Source organism: Blennius ocellaris, assembly GCF_963422515.1.
Source record: "Blennius ocellaris genome assembly, chromosome: 11".
In the NCBI taxonomy this organism is placed as follows: Eukaryota; Metazoa; Chordata; class Actinopteri; order Blenniiformes; family Blenniidae; genus Blennius; species Blennius ocellaris.
The window spans coordinates 17,384,317-17,406,368 of NC_137660.1; the positions used below are offsets into that span (position 1 = coordinate 17,384,317).

The window sequence follows — 22,052 nt, forward strand, 5'->3', positions numbered from 1 at the left end:
TTCATTCACCGGTTTTGGACTTCATAATATGAAAGAAAGTATTCTCAAAGTCACAAAGAACTGTCCGTCTTCTCAGCTCAGTTTTTTCTGACATGATCTTCTCGATCTGAGGAAATCTCTTCCATCACCAGGGTCTTTTCAGTGCAACAGTATAGCAACATGCCCTGAGTAAACACAGGCCCAGTGTGGGAGAGTCCTGTGGGAGTCACTCTGAAAGGATTGACATTGTGATTACCCTCTTGGTGTGAAGGATTGGAGAGGTTACCAACCTTTAATATTTGAACTTCTGGGACCCCATCCACACCACGTAGCCCAGTTTAATACCTCCTCCTATACACAGGCTCACACACACACACACACGCAGAACCCCCACATGCTGATATCTCTCACTCCTACACATACATATCATGCCCCTAGAAGACTAAACCTTACCGAGAGATTAGGACTGCTGGCCCTTAGCTAACAGTAATCTGTTCTGTAAACACGCAGCACTATAAGCCCATTGAAACAGTCTGCTTAGCGGCTGCTGCTTAGTGTAGAGATCACACCTCCCTCTAAAGAGAAGAGCCCTCAACACCCTGAACAATCTCTTGATTAGCCCCTCTGTTGGACCTCAGAGGTGCTGCAGAGCCATGCTTATTTAGTTATTAGATAGGCATTATTGAGATATCACCATGACCGTTTGAAGCGATGGCTTTGAGAGTTTGAAAAGAAACCAAGTTTATGATATGTGCTATTTTATAGGCGCACACAATATTATAATATGCTGTATATACTCAAGACAAGGCCACCAAATGAGTACAGAACTTGACAGAAGTAGCTTTTCTGTACTCTGCATCTAGAAGTACTCAAATCAGTACTGTATTCTTTTGGGTTGCACAATCACATGGGCAGTTGTGTTTTGTTTCACAGTGTAGGATGTTATGTCTTTATTGACATTAAAGACAGAGGGCCGTGAAATTCTGTGTTAAACTTTAGGTCACACAATGATTCTGATTTGCAGCTAATCAGGATGAGATCGTGAACAGGCTTGAGTAATTTGGTGAAATGCGTGGTAAATTTACTTTCACAAAGCAAATGAATGTAATGGAAAACTGTTTACAACAACCAAGATGAGTCATCTTTTTACTGTGACTGTGATTTGAGTAATTAAGGTCCCATAATGTGGGATGAGATGCATATGGAGGAACTTCACATCGAGAACAAAGGCAGACCAACAATCTTATTTAGAAGAAAAGAAAAAAAAGAATTACATGAAGGGGAGATGATTTCACTTCTCACTGGCAGAAGGCCATGTTATCCGAGTCGTGCCTGTGGATGAAACCTAAACTCCATAATGGGATTTTCAGAGTAAAGTTCAGAAGTTTGCAGTTGAAACTGTTGTTCTGGAGGAGTTCACTCGATCAGTGATGATTTCACTTTGATCAACTCGGCCTTCACTCACTGGAGCTGTGCTTTCACGGGGGGAGGGGGGGGTGATGTTTGAAGAGTGGTCACTGCTGGGTGGTGGTGCTCTCACACAGAGAGTACTGTTGAGATGATGACAAGATGCGTGCATGACGTGCGTGTGCCCTAGGTCATAGTTTTGCTTCTGACAGGTCTCAAACACTCCTACTGAAAGTCGAAGATGGACATTGTTCCATTGTTGTTACTTTAAAGTTCACAGGAAACCGCTTCATACAAAAAAAAATTATTTTCCTGAATGAACAGTAAAGTTTAGTCAGCTGGGCTTAAAGTCAAAGCCAAGGCACACCCTGATAGAGCCTCAAAGCAGTCTCAGATGTACAACACCATTAAAATACAATCATGATGAACACTTTCTGTTATCGACTGGTTTGTTCGGAATAAAAACATAAAACAAGACAAACTGTAGACCTAAATGCTACCCTTACTGCTGAGTAAACATTGTCCCGAGCAATCATTATTCCTGCAGCCACTTGCATGTATTTATGTTGGACACTCACGACACACGTGTATCTATTTCCAGACATATGAGGGTTTGGAAACCTTGACCAAAAGGGTGCTTTTGGAGACTGAAGTCAAGAGTGAGTCTGCTTTTAGATCACAGAGGGGATTCACTTTTATGGACCAAGACTGGAGTCCATTTGTGTGGTTTCTTGTAGCTGCTGCGATACATGTGAGACAGAGACTTTTAAGTAAAGTCTATACCGAAGTTCAGAATGTGATTTTAAGGGTGCAATAATTCAGGTTCCCCCTGATGGCACAATGCAATCTAAACACATGGACACAGTACGTGTTGCTGAGGCCAAATATATACACACGCAGCAGGCTGGATGACCTCGCCTGTGGGCCAAGGGGACGAACATCAACATTTAATATAGGGCCTGCATGTGGCGAAGATATACATGTCTGGACTGCAACAACAGTGCAATTTATGAGAAACAAGCATTTTCATTTTGTCATTAAAATCATAAATATTTTTAACAAATTAAAACATTTGTGGATTTTAACGTGACTGGAATTAAAGTCAAATAATGTAACTAGAAGTAGAAAAAATATATCAGACCGAGAATTGGAAACATAAATATTCATTCCACTTTTGCACAAAATTAAGAAAATCAGGACAAATGGGAACAAAATGTAACAGAAGCATTGGCAACATATTGCACACATGGCCTTAAAGGTGCACAATACATGACACAGGGGAAAACAGAGATGTAGTTCACATATTTAGCTTAAAATATTATTTTGCTTAGACTGCCTTAGATTCTAAACAATATGAAAGTATATATTAGAATCTGAAGATATACTAAAAGACAGAATCAATCAACACATTTTCAGGTCTTACCTTTGTGACCGAGTTTGACCCTGGGGACACTTTGTTTGATGCTTGCTCCAAAAGGGAGGGTGGCCAACAAAAGCAGTCCCACTAATGGGACCCCGGGATGGGACAGTGGAGTAATCCTCTTCTCTTTGCGGCCATAATTACTGCCAGACAAGCAGAACAGAGCCATAACCTTTTTCAGTCTCTGATTAGTCGAGTCCGGTTTCTTCATGGTGTGTGCAGTAGTTGCTCTTCTGGTTTAAGTGTGTCCTTCTCTGCAACCCTGGAGGAAGACCAGTATGAAGAGTCAAGTTAGGGAGGAGCAATCATAAGAGTGTGGCGGAGTCTCATCTAACTTCACAGACGATATGTATCTGTTGTGACTATTCAGCTGTTTCCCATGGAGCCCTCCAGGCATGTCCCCTTCCTTTGCATATCCTCCATCAGCTGTTGCCTGTCACCGACTTTCCTTTTGTGTCGTCCTTAAATCTGTTTGCCCAAAACAAAGGTCAGACTAACAAAACAGTGGCATTCTACTCTCTTTTAGCCGGCCGTACCCCTTTTAGCTTCTCTCTCCCTCTCCTCCATCACCTTTTCATGTGGATAACTTATTTAATTCTTTACTTAATGATTCTCGCCAATAGTTTTAACATTGGCTGATGACCCTGTCACTTCCTTCTTTATACTTTGCAAAAAAAATGGGCCATGCCTTGATTAGTACTTCACTCAGAATAAAAGAGGGCAGTGGCACACACAATAGTTCACGCTGTGAAAAGTGAGATATTAGTCGTGGTTCATGAAGCTTCATGAAAACAACTTAAATCAAATCAAATGTATGCAAAAAAAACTTTGTTGAAGTGAACTGCAAAACGTAGTTTAAATTAAAGATATTGAACACAATTAAGGAGATATTCTGTCAGACAAAAGTGTAATATTTAAGAAATAAAAAATATATAACACTGACAAATATATAGCATACTATTTCAGCTTGTGATTCATACCTTAATAGTTTATTTTCTCCCATAATAATACAATTTCAGATTTTGCAGACTGAAATCAGTTTCTGAATATCATTTTGCAATCTTTAACTATAATGTAAAGGAACTCTGTGCTTCATAACATTTCAGCTTTTACAATGGCTCTGGAAAACCATGACTAGAACCAGGAAATCAGTAATGCTTTATAGGTATCATTTAACATGGGTATTTTTGTTTTAATGTTATGCCTATCAATCCAGGATTAACATGTTAGTGGTACTCGTGCACAACCTCAAATTTGGTTAGTTACATTAAGTTGTTATTTGGATTCACTTGGAATGACAAATATACAAGCCGAGTCTCACCCTTGGCTTTAAAACTGCATTTCTGCAAATTCCTCACAGCCTCTGAGCTATTAATTAACCAAATAATTGAAGGAAAAAAATTAATGAATGCATCAATAGCAGGCCTCCCTGTCAGACTTTATTGCAAAACTTGTTTCTTCCCCCGCTCCACACTCCCCACATTACAGATAACACATATCAGCCTGTCAACCGACAACGTAAACAATGTCAGGTTAAATTAGTAGATCAAATGTAGATATGCCACACACACTATGCCAGAAACCACAACACACTGACTTTAGGTGGTCGGTTAGCACATGTTACCAAGAGAAGGAACAATTAAAATTTGGACACGAAATTGTTTATTTATGCATGGGAGAACTTATACAAGGTGACATTCTGAGGATGTCATTTCCATTCACACTTATGCGCATAGATTTTCATTGCAAGACTTAAATATAAAGTGACTTGCTGGCAAACAGATATAGGCAGTAAAACTACAGCTCATTTATTTGGGTTTTTTTTTTCTCTGTCCATTAAAGTCATCTGGTGTTTGAAAGTTGAGTTTGCAGAGGAGAATCAAGACGGAGTGGCACATTTCCAAATACCCCATAGCTTTAAATGGAAGAAAATTAGGCCGAGATAAACAGACTGCTGTTTATTTAAGATGACAAATTGAGACACCTTCACACCTTCAGGGTTAGAAATACAGATAGGGAGCTCTGTATGATGGATGGGCAATCAACAGAGAGTGAGAAGAGTTTAATCCGAGCAGTCTTTGCACTTGGTGAGCAACTGTGATAGTGCTGATGGTGGGGCTTATCCTCCCTACAGTATCATCAGAGGAGAGGCGACACAATTTCACCCAAGCGAGAAGCAGTTGAGTAATGCACCTCTCTCTTCACGGCATGAGTGCTCACATCTCTCAGCAGTACATGCTTGTGCAGCATCCCTCAAGAAAATGCCCCCAAACAAAGGAGAATGTAGATAGAAAAAAGAAACACCCCATCTATTGATAACAATAGCACATGCACTGAAGCAGGGAAAGGTTAGCAAGCATTCAGTGCGCCATCAGTCTGTCATTACTTTGGAAAGTGAGAATAATAGAGATGAAAAAAAAGAGCAAGTGCGAGGTGAGAAAGTGGAGAAACAGACAGCTAGTGCCATGTGGGTTAAGCTAACACCACTATTTCCTGTCGGCGAGAGTCCCTGTTGTCTTTGGCGGCGTGGCCAGCACACAGCGCAGGGGGTGATGGGAAACCATCCTGATGGAGATGGTGACAGATTTAAAGCTCGCAGCCAAGTGGTGCTGGCCTTTGATCTCACACCGATATATACCATCTATTAAGTGTCACCACTTTAAATTTACTGGCTCTTCCAGTTTGGGCTCAGCAAAGAATTTATGAGGCATAAAACATTAACTCATCAGCACCCATTAATTTAAATGCTGAATCTAGAAATTAAGAGACAATATAACACACTTAAAGTAGATGGACTTTAAAAGCTCAAATGAAGGAACATTATTCCCAGCAGAAGTAGAGAAAGAAGCAGATGGCAAAGAAGTGCTCGTGCCATGGGTATTCTTGCATCGAGACCACCCCTAATGAGGCATTTAGCAACACCCAGGTGCCCTGTAGAGTACACCATTATCAAACCCCTCCATCTCCACAGGACAGAGTGCATTAGCGCAGCTATTTGTCTTTATTCCCTGACCACAGGCACTGACCTGGCAGAACAACATAGGTAATTGTTTCTAGCTCTCGAGACATTAGTTGTTATTTTTGGCAAGTCAATCATCTTTTTTTAGCCGTGCATTTAAGCAAGCATGCAGGTCCCCCGTGAGTCTGTGTGAGTTCATGTCTCATAAGGAAAATACAAGATCGCCAACAGGCCACACTGTTTGTGTTTTGACAAAATACAAACTATAAAGCATATACAAGGAGCATTAAATCTTTACAGTGGTCTGTGTTTCTATAACTCAGTCATTGATGGCAAAGAAAGAAAGATAACATTTTTCCAGTACAGACAACCACTCTTACTATTCCTTTTTATGTCATGGCACTGTAATATAATGTACCATTTACTTTAAAGAAAGGGTCATTTATTTCTCTTTCAATAGCAAGTTAGAAGACTTCACGAACAATATAAATTAACACTGTCGGCTCCACATCCTGAAGGTGTTCATAAACCTCATGTGAGGGGTTCAACCTTTATATCCTCCAACTCCAGTTAAACTGTTTTCCTTTACAATATCAACACTGCACACACGCAGGTGGTGCAGTTCTCACTCTGTTTACCTGTATCCTGGGAATGAGCTTAGTGAAGAACAAAAAAATTATAGGATACGTTCCACGATAAGGATCATGTGCAATTTCACTCACAAGCTTGTGAAACTATACTTGGAATAAGATCAAAACTCCTCAACTCACATTAAAATGTTCAAAGTATAACCTGCCTATTTTTCACTGTGGTAAATCTGGTTACAAAGTAAATATCAGGGGTGCAAATAGTGTGTGTGTGGTGGTGGTGAACAATAACACCACCTTATCTGCCTGAAACACTGCATCTGTCACCACAGCATGTGTATCCCTTGGGAAATTACATATCACTTTAAAAATGCAAAATAAATTGCTAGAATATCCACACACACAAAATGTAATCATCGAAACATGGTGATGGAGACATAGATGAGCTTTGAAGTTGAAAACACTGCAGTAAATTAGCTGTAAATAATGAATGAACTCTCAGTACAAAACGTTTGGCGAAAGATATTCAATACCTCTCCATGGACCACTAGATTATTTGATTCCTAGCCGCTCAGAAAGTCTGTATTTCCTGTAACCATTTACCTTCTAATAAATCCAATAAATCATGATATGTCTGCTTAAAGAATGCCTCTCACACAGCAACATCAGTAGACTCCTGACAGTTATATCCACTATCCCAAGTCAAAGAGTTCATGTGAGGATTTCTATAAATGCTACACTTCGCTCTGTGTAAACAAGTTCAAAGAACCACTTTAAGAAATAACAAACATTGTATAGCAATTATACTTGGCTGGAAACCACTATGTATGAAATCTGTGAATGGCGATGCCCAGGCGGGGGACATTCCACAGGAATTCCTTCCGTTTTGGATGAGAAGAGTATGTCTGTGGGGAAAACCAAAGGAGATGGATAAAATTCCAACCCTGAGGTCGTCTGTCCACTTTGTGTCCGTCCCTTTGGCGTTATCTCAAAACACTGGTAACAAAATACAACAGAAAACGGCTCATGCGGTAACACAATATACCAAAGCCAGACAATAATGCGTGTGCACCTTTTAATAAAGACTTACTTTATGTTTTATGTTTCTGTTTAATCCTCCTACATCAACAATGGAAGACCAAAGGCAACTGGAATGGTGCCAGCTTAGCTCTGCTGTCACACACAGGGGTTAATGGAAAGGTGGGTGAGAGGGAGGGGTGGGACGTGATACCTGATCTGTTGTTTAAGTCTTCAATAGGCAAGATGGAAACAGGAAAGCACGGGATGGAAACAAAGTCGATCGACATTCAAAACAGAGAGCAAACCATGTAACTGAGAAAGAGAAATGCAGGTTGCTTTGTTGGCAACAGGCGACCAAACAAGAAGCTGTACACGCACTGAACTTGGCATGACCCCGCTGTGCAATTCTGAATGAGTATATGCATGTATGTGTGTATGTAAGCTAATACCTTCCTGAGGTAGGAGATGGAAGCAATAGGGCATGAAACGAGTGACTGACAGTTGTAAGTGCTCTCACTTGTCTCCTGATGGCCTGAGGAGACAGGGGTACATCCGTGTATGCTATGCAACAGCTCCTCTCAAGAGAATTAGGGTCATCTACCAACTTATGGAGCAACTCTATTGTTCAGTGTGAGTGGTGGGAACATTAGTTGACATGCAGTTTCACTTTACATCAGGCTCAGCACCGTTCACTGTGATTATGCAGAGGGTCCACAGAGCTGCAGGGCAGGCAAACCCAGCCGGGCTGTCTGTCTGCAAGTCATTGGCACCTAGCTGCTGTAGTCTCTAAACATACTAACATCAGGACCGCAGTAAACGTGCCCGAGTTGTGCAGAAGGATACTGGAAACATGGCCATATTAGGCAAGGCTTGTGAGCAGCGTGGCTAAAAGTATGTTTTAATAACACTTTCCAGCAAAAAAAAAAAAAAACCTGTTGAGGTCACAGACCGCAGCTCCATTTCATGTTTGACCCTTCACCACCACTGTGGAAAAAATCTTGGCATTAAGAGCTCAACACTGTCACGGAGGACAGCAATGGTGCTATGAGCCGTTAACACAGATTGATGCTATGAGTAGTGGAGCAACGTTGGATCAGTCCAGACACGCCATACTTACCTAGAGTGAAATTAAACAGAGGTGGGATAGAGCTATGCGGGTTTGAAATCACTAATATAGTGAACGATGGCACATATTCAACCAAGACTATTGACTAGTCTCAACATTTTTTTTTTTAGAAACCACTCACAGCAGAGATCTCTCAGAAAGAATGCTCTCTGCAGGCTGAGATTTCAGCAGCAGTCTTTAGCCTACATCCTCAGCCAAATAACCTGGGACTGACTGTGTATACAACCACTCTGTAATAAGTATGCTGGGACACCATCTTTGTGACGCAACCCTTGGACACTGTTTAGAGGAGAAACTCTTACAACATTTTCAGAGTCCTTTTTCTATGGCCTGAAGCAGAAATCATTTATTCACCCAGTCATGTTGATCGAAAACCCTGAAACACTCCGACATGCTGCCTGAGAAATCAATACACAAGCACATCTTACCCTCACTCTGCCTCTCTTCATTAGCTTCTTTGCCTCTCAAGTGACACCCCCACAGCTCCTTGTAGGGAGTTAGATTAAATAAAGGCATTTAAAAAAAACAAAAAAAAAAAACCTTAAGCACAGTAAGTGAAGAGAGGGTCATTGAAACTACATAAATCTCAAAATCATTACAAAACTTTTTACCTGCTTTCCCCTGTGGCGGCACAGTGAATCCCAGGTACTTTATAGAAAACTACTACAACAGCTTCAAAATACTTGGAACAAAAAAGTCATTGCCTAGAAAAACTGTCAGGACACACAAACACCTTTGGTACCAACTTGGTTCTGCTGCTGTCACTTGACAATTAGATCAATCAGACAATAAGAAACTCATGCTGCATTGTTTTAGATAGGCACACTTTTACTATAAAATGTTTAAATACAGATCATCCCTTGAATAATAACTTCTAAGTCACTGCTGTCTAGTGAATACGCATAATCAATTAATTATATTTTTACATTTCTATAGAATGAAAACGGGGGTGAGAGTATGCTCGTCATGTGGCGTGATGACATTAATCTTAAACTCATATGATAGATAGATAGATTAACTAAAACAATCTTCAAAAGCAGATCGTGCGCAAGCATTCATTTGAAGTAATTCAAAATTATGCAGATTAAAAGTAAATAGTAAATATAAGTTACAGGTTTTCTTTACCTTCCGAATCAAACTTTTAGAACAACATTTAAACAATTGCTTTCAACTTCACAGTGAATTAAGTGCCAGGATTGCGCGTCTCGACTCACCTGCTCGCGCACTCAACTCCGTCTCCTCTCACGTGCGCCACATGCTGTGTGGACTCAAAGTTACCCAGTGCACCGATAGGAAGCCAAACACGTTTTGGACAAACTTTCCACAGATACTTCCACTCTTCTTAATGTTTCCTAAACGGAAACGTCCGCTCTTGAACTCTTCGCGCACTGTTTGGGTGTGTGCGTAAAAGAGGTTGGTTATGGTGCGGCTGTTCACCCCGGGAAAGACAGAGAGCAAACTCTGTTTCCCCTGCTGTTGCTGCTGGAGGGGAGGGGCCCTCAGCATCTGTACAGTTGCCAGCCAGGCCACAGTTATTGGTTACTGCGTATTTCCAACTTCACCCTTGAAAACTATCTTAATAGCGGGTTTTTTTGTATTTTATTTTTTACACTTGTGTTTTATGCCTGAACAAAATTAATACATAGCCTGTGTGCGGAGTCTGCATGTTCTACCTGTGCATGCAAAGACATGTGTTTGAAGTATTCCAAAGGTGTGAAAGTGAGTGTGATTGTTTGTATGGCTGTGTTTACTCTATGATGGACAAACAACAATATCAGTTTGTACTTGCTATATGAGTGCTCATCGGCCACATGTAATATAAAGGGAAAGAAAGAAAGAAAGACAGAAAGAAAGAAAGTTGTATCAAGAAAATGTGTGTTCTTTGTAGAAATGTGTATAATCTGAACAAAAACTGCTATTTCAACTCTAAAAGAGCATCTCCCCACAGAGCAGTATCATGTCCTCCTGTTCTGCCTTCACTGTTGATAGAAAGGAAGTGACAGTGCTCATCCCAGCCTCAGGCACAGATGTGACTGATTAAACCTGCCAACAAACAAGTTAAACTGCAGTAAACGGTAATTTTGATCAATTTATGTGCTGTGTTTCACCAGATACGTCATGTTATAATCTTTTAGGGGATTTTTGGGGCCAATGAGCGCTCAGCTTCCTCAAGAACCAGGTGGAGATCTTCCTTAAAGACATGTTTTGATTTTGACAAAGTTAGGTGTCAACAATGTTTGCAGCCACATCTGAAAACAATAACCACTGACTTGTTGTGAATGAGGCTGTTATGAACATGGTAATATGAAAATAGAAAGCAAGCATACTTTACTGATCCCCTTGGGGTAGACACTTCTCTGAATTGAAACTATCCTCCTCAGAGCTAACTTCAAGTAATTAAATGGGAGGGGCAGTGGGGTCAAGGGTCTTGCTTGGGGACCAACAACTCAGATCCACTGTCAGCAGTGGGATTTGAACCAGCAAACTTTAAATCGCAAAACTCCATCACTAAGCTCTAGACCACAACTACTCAAAAACTATAGGAACAAAAAATCAACCCATTGTAACTATATATTCAGATAACAGGATTTTACAGAAGGCAGACCTGTCTTTAAAATATATACAGAAAAAAATCACAACAGACCAAATAAATTTTGGAATGTTTTGAACAAAGTCTGGACTTTGCTTCTACATTTTCCTGCCAGAAAACAATGCTCTGGCCTCAGCTCAGGACATCACGAAAGCTGTGTTTTGTTATGTTTTGTGAAGGTGAAGCTTACATCTGATAGTTATAATGAGCAGTTACTGAATCTACTGGCTCCATTTGTGGAATGTATGTTTTTTGAAGATGACGAAAGACGTGAACTGAACTATTTGCTGCTGTTTACTTTTCATGAATATGTTAAACTGTAGTATGACTTCTTAGCTTTTTCCCCTCAGCCAAAACATGACATGAACCACCACTAATACATGTCAAAAAGCCTGAAAACTGGTCACTAAACTGGGCAAAAAGATCCTGTACAAGGTGTGCTCTTTTGCAACTTGAACCTTTAAAATATTACAGAGGCCTCACAGTTTTGTGATTGCATGTCCTTCATTATGTCCTGTGATTCACAAAATATTAAAATTAATATCTTATTATGGCGGTGAGATCACTGTATTGACAGAGAATAATTGACTGAACTTGCACAAGGTGTAACCTGCCTTGACACATAACCTGCTGGGATCAGTACTGAGGCAGCCATAACTTGGATAAAGACATGAAGCAGATGGATAAATAACTGTAAAAGAAATAAGAACATTTCAGTACAAAAAACAGCCAAGAGCTTGAGTGTGTGTGATTTATTTTGTTGTGAATGGGAGTGGTTCATATGGATTTGACCATGGCATGTCTTATGCCCTTGGGATAATCCTATAACTGTCAAAGATATGACATGTGGGCATGCATGTCAAGTTAAAGCTTATGCTGATCTTTCTTTTTCTTTTTTTCTTTTTTTTTTAACTTGAATTATATTTCTCTATCCGTCTCTAAAGTGGAGAAAATGAACAACTCAATGGATTTTCATCCAGCTGACTCTGTAGGGTGGGATGATTTATTAGCTGCGTTTCTACATAGAGGAGTGTGCGATAAGTGATGGACAAAATTCCTTGGTAACCAAGGATTTCACTGGACTCGTAGGTGAAAACACAGATGTGAATCCATCACAAATGCACACTTATTTTGGCAAGAAGTTGCGTAAAGATTGGAGGTAAGTATGCACATGGGTCATTTCCACTGACAACCACAGTTATTTTGCTGGACTCTGAAGAGGATAGCAGTGTGTCATCGTGAAACTCGATGGGATGTGTTTATTTCTTTCGCTGTGGTGGTAATTAACCAAATGCTTCTCCTTTTCTGGGTGTGTTTCTCCACAGATGTGGTTGGATCCGCATTACCTAAGCAGATTAGGTTATAGGTTAACAGGTTAAAACAGTATCCTCCCTCCCCTTCGGGAGGCTTTGTGTCAGGGTGTGCACTTCCTTAGGATAACTGTCTAACCCATGCACACCCATAGAAGATTAAAATCAAGAGTGACGAGCAATGGTTACGGCAAGAAATACGCATGTAGCAGAGTACAATGTTGTTTTCAATCCTGCCCATTCTCCTGAGAACTGCATGATACACATGTGTATATTTCTTATATTTTTAAATGCTCTGAGAATAACTTTTTTGGGATACACCTTTCCCTTTACGATAAAAAATAATAAAGTCTACTTAATTAGGAGTATGACTTTAGTAATATAATTGTAGAAAAAGAACCATATATACCGTCCATGTAAATATTTTTCAATATTAATGAAAAGTGTTTTTGTTGGTTATTTTATTTCTTTACACACTTATTTGAAGACTATTTTAATGAAGTGGAGACACCAACAACATCCCATAGATTGGTCCATTTATCCAATTAGGTGCAGGAGCAATTCATTGATGTTCAAGTGAGGGACAAAATGGATAATTCTTGATTTTGTTTTGTTCAACCCCTTGAAATGACTTAACCCAAGGCAAACAGAGGCTGGTGCCATTAAAAAGATTAGTCATACAACGAAAGAAAGATCTGTGGTTAAGTATAGATTATAAAAAGCTGACCGCACATGAAACCTGGTTTCATTTAAGCATAAGGTTGCAAAAATATAATTTTGCAAATTTTAGTTTTTTTTTAATATATGTGTTGGTGTGGAAGTGCTATAAATACATATTTTTACCAGGGCACATGTATAACCACAACTTTATTTCCCCTCATATGAACTGCTTGCAGATTGGCACAGCATTTTTTTTGAAAAACATGTCTTTGAAATATTGAGTGTAAGTGAGCTGAGAGGATTTGGCAGCGAAAGATATGATAAAGCAAACCAAAGAATTGTGCTGTAATCCCCAGTCATTCCTACAATTGGACTGATCCTACTTAATGGAGGATAAACCGTTGAGTTTTGGATAAGGTGGAAAGAAGAAGATCAGAAGTTGGTTGGCTTCAAAGGAATATACCACTCTGGGTAATGTTGATTATCCGGCAACACAGATGGTATTGTCAAAGTATAAGCAGGAGATGATCCTGGATAATGAAGCAGAGGGAACATGTTCGCTCAAGTCCAAGAGGAGCAGACATTTGTTTTTTTTTTTCATTTATATCCTCGAGACTTTGAAACACTTTCACTGGTACATTAAGTGTTGGTTAATGTGAAGTGACCTTTTGATTCTAATGTTTGGTTTGGTCTGCAGTTGAAGGTTCTGTTGAAGCATTTGTTATAACATCGTGGGTTGAATTACGGTCGGCAGCAGGCCGAAATGAGGTGGGAGTGCAGAAATTCTTATAAACTTTGGCATTAATGTTCCATTAGTAGATTAATAACCCTCCCTCATTTGGAGAAGGAAACAGCTTGTTTTAGATGCTTGTGGTATTCATGGGGGAGAGGCTCTTGAGCACAGTCACACACAGTGGATGTTAGCGTGCAGCACAATCTGTGAGTAATTTCTAACAGTAATCGTTGAGATCTCCTGCAAGAGGGCAGCCATCCAGGGCTGGTCACCCAGGGAGCTCCTACGCCATTTACGGTGCAAAACGCACACACACACACACACACACACACACACACACACACACACACACACACACACACACACACACACACACACACACACACACACACACACACACACACACACACTCGTCGAAGCTGTAGTGCCAATAGACTTGAACTGATTAAGTAATCTTGATTACATGAACTACCACCAAGCTCGTGGTACTCTAAAAGAAGTGGAGCAGAGCTAATTATCAATGATTGTTACTTCTCAGTGATTACGGTTAAGGATCATTAATTAGACTTCAACGAGACATGCCAACAAGCAATGTGAGGATTTCACAGTTTTAAAATTTACTTTTCCAAAATGTAGAGGACTTAAAAAAAAAACATCTGTGAAACTGCAAAGGCCCATGAGCGTGTTGTTACGAAGGCTCTCTTCACTGCAGAAGGAGGCCATGAGGTCACATTGGCAACAAAGTATTTGTTGAAGGGTAAATACAGACATCAACATCAGCATAGAGGATCTGATTTGAGTGTGATTTTTTATAGTTTCTTGTGAATTGTTATGGGTGATGATGGGCTATCATGAAAAATGAACAGAAGCGCATACAATATAGGTCAGTTTTAGGAAGTCAGGATGATCCATCCATCCATTTTCTTTCCTGCTTTTCCAGTTCCGGGTGGCAGGGCGCTGGAGCCAATCCCAGCCTACTGTGGGCAGGTCAGCAGTCTGTCACAGGGTAAACACGCATAGATAAACAACCACACCAACTGACCTTAAATGCATGTTTTTGGACTGTGGGCGGAAACCGGATTATCCGGAGGAAACACACGCACACACGGGGAGAACATGCAAACGCCACACAGAAAGGCCCTTGGTCAGACTTGAATGGAAGTCAGGATGATGCACTTTAAAAATATCTGATCTCTTTTCAGTAGATGGGAACAGCACCACCTTCTGACCTCAAGTGTGTCATGGATAAGTTAACAATCACTTTTCTTTTAGGTTATTTAAACATTTAAATAGTATTATACTCACATGATCAACTTGCGTAACACTTATATGTCTAATTTGTTTTTTGTTTTCTCTTGCATGCTTCATTGTATTGATGACAATGACCAATGAATCGTTTCTAGTTACCTTTCATGTGCTATTTACACCATAGTTTTAAGAAAAACAATGTTTGAATTAATCTTGTCTTTGTTCAACTGGTTCATTTCTCCTGTTTTCTTTTGGATAGTAAAGTATTTCATCATTCTTCCTGCCTCTTCTTAGCAATTCCTTTCTCTGAAACAGTCCGTGTGAGACTGAGCACAATATAAATGCTCCGGGAGGCTCCAAATAGTTGCGTGAGGGGGATCGAGCTAAAACCTTGTGTGTCTAACACAGGATTCTTTTACCCATTGTGAAAACATTCATGGCAGAGAACTCAATAAATGCATTTTGACTGTACATAGTGCAATGTGTTATACTCATAGTTCATCTATTTGAATGGGATTGAATTTGCTGCTGCGAGTCACCCTGTGGGATGGGAGAGCTGAAGGGTCAATCAGAGGCAGTCTATAAAAAGTGGCCACCTACTGTGAAGAAGCCTGCTGCTTAAACCTTGTGCCGTTTGAGATATACACTTTCTGATGTTTGTGTCCTTGTATTTTGTATTTTCCTGTGTGGATGGAATAAAACAAGGGCAATGATCTGTATCTCACCCCTGCCTCAAGCTGTAACCACACTAGTGGCCATCCGAACAGATGGTAAGGGTATATTTTCCATCCCCTTGCTTGGAATAATCTGAACTCACAGCTCATTTGTTGCCATTATCCACAATCTACATCCTCTGTCTCGTTAAACAAAAACACCTTCATCACCAGACATGCAGTATTTTTTTATTTTTTTGGCATCTCCTTTCACAATTCCCAGACAGGTGGACACAATAAAATTATATGGCCAACATTCAAACACTTGTCAGCACCCTTGCACGCCATAGCTGGATTGGGATGAGAGAAACAGTCAGCAACACATGGAGAACGCATGTTATATGCCCTATGGGGTCAGCATGGAGCTAATATGTTTCCCTGTCTGTCATCTGTGTGATACAGACAAGATGTGTGAGCACAGTGCACAACAGCAACAACATGTATCTTTACTGAACTACTGGTGTAAATAGATGAAGTCAAACTACATTAAATCTGTGCCAAAACATGAATTCTAACATATTAGTTAAAAAAATATATATAATAGACATTTTTTTAGTAGATTATTTACTGTCATGTCCAATACATTTTTATTTTTCCCACAAGACGCACAGGTGTGTTTCCACAGTGTTACTGACCCAACAAAAACGTTCAGTGTGGACACACACACACACACACACATACAGACACACACACACACACACACACACACACGCACGCACGCACACATACACAAGAACAAGAACAAGAAAGGCTGCATTTCACTGAGTTCCTGGGAGGCCAGCAATCACCCTCAAGCATCACAATCGAGTATAAACAATAAACATACAGCTCAATTTAATACATTCTCCAAATAGGTTACAAACAAATCCTTCAAAACACAAGTTCCGAGGTTCACCAAACCGTACGGCCTAAGGTAAACAGTATACATGTCAAGCGATAAGACCGAAAACTGCAGTAAAAACATGCAATCAGGGAGTTAGACAGTGAACATGCTTGGAAAATGTATTTGTTTTTCTCCCTTCCGGCATTTTGTATATTTATCCTGTGTACTTGTAGGTGATTGGCAAGTGTCTGAGCGTGGGACTGTTTATTTACTTTCAACAGGAACATGCAGTTTTGTGCCTCACCGAGGGACAGACTCGACTGGAGGATTGAAGTGACCTGAAAGTTGAAACAGGTGGGATGCATGGCAGCTGGGGAAGAGAAGGATAGAGAAAGTGTGAGACACAGAGAGGTATGTAACAGTACAGATATGTAATCTAAATTTCAAGTATTTGATGGAGGTTAAGTAAAGATTTGCAAAAATACTGTAAATCTTTTAAAGCTTAAAGGCGCATTAAATAAATGCATTTATTCTTTTATTTCTATTGCTGCTAGTTTTCTTTCTAACTATGGTCAGTATGAAAAGTGTAATGGCAAACACAGGCAATCTTTTAGACTGAATCTAATCAAATTCAACATGCTATAGTGAACAAACACAGGCATGACAGTTGCTAGCTTAAATTTAAGGTCCTACTATCCTACCTATTTGACTTTGATTTTCAAAGGTAAAGGCCTTTAATCGAGACGTCTCCAATAAAGCATTGTTCTGTCTATGGATTGCAGAATCCTCTCAAATCAAAATATTTTCAACAAAGCATGAGACTTTCACTTTGGATATACAAGAGCTGGTAGCTCTGCTTTACTTGGTTTTTAAAATACAATTATTTGATGTGTTTTGCCTAATCTACTCTAGGGTTATGCAATGCCCCCCCCCCCAAATCCTTCTCAGCCAATTGAACCCTGGTCGCAGGGGTCCCAGCAGCTGAACAGTGTGTATTTCACTGTGAATTAGAAGCAATAATTGAAACTATTCAATACCTGGAATTATTATGTGCATGAAATAACCAAAAGGAAACCAATAATGTCTCTTTCAGGTAGTCCAAGAAGTGTAGACTTGCCAATATCTATCACTTTCTCCCACATATTTATCTTTTTGGTGCAGCAGAGAGGTGGAAAGTACCCATCATGAAGGGGGCAGTAACTGTCATAGCGGCTGTTACCTCGCAAGGACTTGTAAAAATGACTAATATTCAAAGAAACAAACATTGAGACAGAACTTACAGTTATTTGCTTTGAGCTTCATATTCCACAGAATAGCCAGTGGATCTTGAGGATTTTCAAACTGTAACTTCTTTCACTCCATCCTGTCAAAAAATAGACACTAGCTGTCTTTCAAGTAGAATCAAGAACGTATACCTCAACGGAATCTATGAAATAAAATCTTTCTCACACAATATCCAGACCAAATAGCTGAACTGTCATCCCTCTGAGATGTTGATAGGCCTTCACATTCCTCTTTGGTGAAATAAACATTTGTGGACTTCATCTGATTAGCCAACAGAGGAGGAGGCGACCAATGGAGAGACGTCGAAGGATAGAGTGTAAATTAGACCTTGAGGGGAGGAGGATGACATGCAGCCTCAGATGGTCTGCGAGTCTTTGAACAAAACACATTAAGCAACGGCCTCCCTGGTGGAGTTTGTGAGTTTATGCGTGTGTGCATGAGACGGTCCAGCTGTGTTCTGTGTTATTATATCAGGGAGACGTTCTCCTCCCTCAATCAGCTGTTCTTTCTGTGAAAAAAACACACACACACACACACACACACACACACGTACACACACACACACACACACACACACACACACACACACACACACACACACACACACACACACACACACACACACACACACACACACACACACACACACACACACACACACACACACACACACACACACACACAAAATTTACAGCCACAACTTGAAGATAAGAGGATTTTTGACTAAAGATTGTGTTATATTTCACCTTTAACTGAAAGATCTCTCACAGCTCAGTAAAAGATAACAGGATGATGAGAAGGGTGACAGGGGGACAGGATAGGCATGAGTATTGCATCTGTAATTATAAGAGAAAGCAAGAATAGTACTCATTTGTCATATAGTGAAATGTAGATTTCAGTTTTATTCACACAAACATTAAGACAAGTCATGCATTTCCTCTCTGAATTATTTTGGAGGAGCTTCATTTCCTTTTTGAAGATACAATGACTTGCAACACTTAGAACCAATGACATAGTAAAACCCCCATAGACATTTTTTTGTGTGTGTGTTGTCATCATCAACATTCAGACAATGACAGCAGAAAGGGGAAGGAAGCATGTGCATGTTACTCTGCTTCAGATGACAGAGCTGGACAAAAAAGCCTTTTTTTTTTTTATATCATTCTTCCATTATTTATGTTCACTCTTACAAACCCGTTTGATTTATATCTTCACTTTTGAGCAATCGGAATGGGCGGTGGGGTGTTGATAGAGAAATCCCAAGGGGAGCGCAGGGGAACAGAGTGGACTGCAGATAGAAACAAAGCATCACCTGCATCCTGGCTCGGTTGAGTTTATAGCAGAGTTCTCACAGCTTATCAAACATCACAGCTCACTCAGTGAGGGGCTCGTCCCCTTGAGGTGGCCCAACATTCATAAACACTGAGACCCAGTCGCATGTAAAGATGGAATCAGGCAGGGGAAACAGTTGTAGGCCAGATTCCAGAGGGAAAATTCAACCTTTAAAATCATAGTGTTTATATGTGCGTGCGTATCTGTGTGAGGTTGTAAGATTTTGGAACGAGCCATTTCAAATCATTGTTGCATCCTGTGCAGAATTCAATTTGCAGTTGTGTTCACTCAGGCATAAACTGCAAGAGAAGGGCAGACAAAGGAGGAAAAGTACAAAATAGTAAGGGAGATAGATCTGATGATAGCTTCCTTTATTCAAGTACTGTAAACCTTCAGGTTTGGGGATCAGTAGCATGCCAGTGGCCTCTTCTGTATCGTGTTTTCCTTTTATTTCTTTCCCCTTTTTTGGAATTCTCCTCACATAAACTATTATTTATTTAACTTTGTCAAGAGCTACAGTTCCTCTGCTCCTGGGTGCTGGACTAGTGGAGACATGCCAATTTACTGAAGTCAAAGATGAAGAGAGATGATCAGATTACAGATACAGCATCAACTCCGTTGTTATTGCTAATCTCCTTAGCCGCTTCACTGACTCCCCTATTGAGAAGGTTATTATTGGATGTGTATTTCTGCACATATTCATTAAAGCAATTGAATGCATTCACATGGTTTTCATCGGATCTCAAACGAACACATTGGAAATACGTGTGGTTTTAATCTACTGCCTCACTTTGGGGAACTCTCACTGTTCATGTCTCTTGTTTGTCTGGCTGCTGGAAGTCATAAATCTATCCAGTACCTTACTTTAAACAACTCAGAACAATTAAAAGTAGTTAAGTACCCAATTACCAACACATTAATATTATTGTGGAGTCTCTGCACCATTATAAACGAGTTCATTTGTACAATGGTCACAATCCATCTGTAAAATATCAGATTTACCAACCAATTTCGACTAATTGGAGACAATTTGCAGCATTTAGGAGTATCAATAAACCTGAAGTGGTTGTAGGGGCCTGGGATTGAGGCCCCATAATGGTTTTGATGGAAGCATACAAATCCTCAATGTCTCTGCAACGTGTGAGACACAAGTAATTACAGGTGTGTGAGAGTATTTGTGTAAAGGACATTTGTAATAAGGCCCTCAGAGAGGGTTTTGTATGGCACCTGACTGGCTGAATGGTCCAGACTGAGTCATAAAAACACCTTCACCTCCATTAGGCCATAATGAGTGCTGTGTCAGGCTGCAGGATACTGCACTCTGGCTGCTACCACACAGCTCAAGCCTTCACGAGAGAGGAAATGAGAAGTGATAGGTACAATGACTCACTGTGAGGTGGAAGTGGCAATGGGACAAGCCTGAGGTATATGCTAGGATCTGTGGCAGGGTGCTTATTAACCTGCAGGGTGTTGGCGCTTGAAACAGGAGGTGACTTGCAGCCTTTGTGTGTCTCTGTGGGAGTGAGTGTGTATGGGACAGATAAATGTAGCAGCCCAGTGTTGTGAATATGTAAAGGACATTCGGAATTGTACACTCCGGTACCAGTCTCCCTGTTGCTTCATGTTAGCACACCTCCTTTGTCGACAATGTCACAGGCTGGTAACACCTAATTGTGTCATGCAACAATAATCTCTAACGGTTCATTGCATGAATACAGACGGAGTGTTGTGTGCGAAAACCAGAAAATGCATAGTATGACTTAAGCTGAACTGATCACTGCCAATTAGAAACATATGTAGCCTGAGAAAATGTATTCACCTTCAACAATCCCAAAATTAGCACTCACTTGTTTATTTGTTACATTATTGTAATCATGATATATGAATAAAATGCTATTTTCCCTAAAGGAATTTGTGTCTACCTTGACGTATTTTTGAAGTTTGTGACACCTAAACACTTGGACACTCATAACAAAAGATACACGCAATAAATAGAGAGTCAAGAAATTGGAGAAGGTGGAAAGACGGTAGAGAAGCGATAAAGTTTGGAAAATGAAACCCTTTATCTGCTTTTCATCTGAAGAAATGGTCATTAGCTGAGTTTGTGCTAGCTTTCAGTAAATTGTTGACCCTTCAAATAACGGGGTCATTCTGAAGAATCAGTAAGGAGACGGTTATAAATCTAAAGGGTTTTATTTTCTTCCACATGGGATAGCTCATTAGATTGCAGCAGTGTAACTGAAACCAATTCCATATGGTTGTTAAAGGAAGAAACTCAATTAGTGAGCAAACAGGGTCAAATGAGGGCATTAGGTTTCAAAAGCTGGGTGCTCAGACAAAAAAAGAGGAAAGTACTCATGGTGGTTGACCAAAACATAATGAGATATACGTACATGCAGAGATGGATGACTCTTGCATGTCTGCACGGTGAGAAAAGCAGACCTGAAGGCAAAGACTTGATGCGACTGTGAGCAACACAACAAGGAAACAAGCTTAATTACAAGCAGTAGTAAGCAACTGATGGATGTATTCCTGCCTGCCCTTCCAGCCCACCGTTTGAACCCCCCCACCCCTCCTGAACCCCCTGAGCCCGAAGACCTGGGAAACTTTCTCTAGTCTCTGCTCTAACCTCTACCACTTGGAAGACCCTCATGTGAATCATGACCTAACTCTGGTGAGTTAATCACATCACCAAAAGCAATGATCCCTGCAGGAAGCAAGACTTTAAAAACCAGGAAGTTCAGACAGGGGGATAGCCCGCGGCCAGTAATCAATCATCAGGTGTCTCGCGTGAGGTCACCTGTGTGTGCGTGCGTGTGTGTGTTTGTCTGTGTGTGTGTGTGTGTGTGTGTGTGTGTGTG

General features: G+C 40.3%; 1 protein-coding gene across 2 annotated transcripts in view; it reads right to left on the reverse strand.

Moving 5' to 3' along the window:
* The window catches only part of sema3d (sema domain, immunoglobulin domain (Ig), short basic domain, secreted, (semaphorin) 3D), a 31,880-nt gene extending 21,956 nt beyond the window's left edge, over window positions 1-9,924 (reverse strand). For both annotated transcript variants that reach the window (XM_080505068.1, XM_080505067.1), the window contains exons 1-2: window positions 9,713-9,924; window positions 2,810-3,068 (exon numbers count right to left, since the gene is read on the reverse strand). In XM_080505068.1, coding sequence (XP_080361194.1) covers window positions 2,810-3,017 — 208 coding nt within the window. In that variant the 5' untranslated portion in view covers window positions 3,018-3,068; window positions 9,713-9,924. The remainder of the gene's footprint in view (window positions 1-2,809; window positions 3,069-9,712) is intronic.
* Between the last annotated feature and the right edge of the window lie 12,128 nt (window positions 9,925-22,052).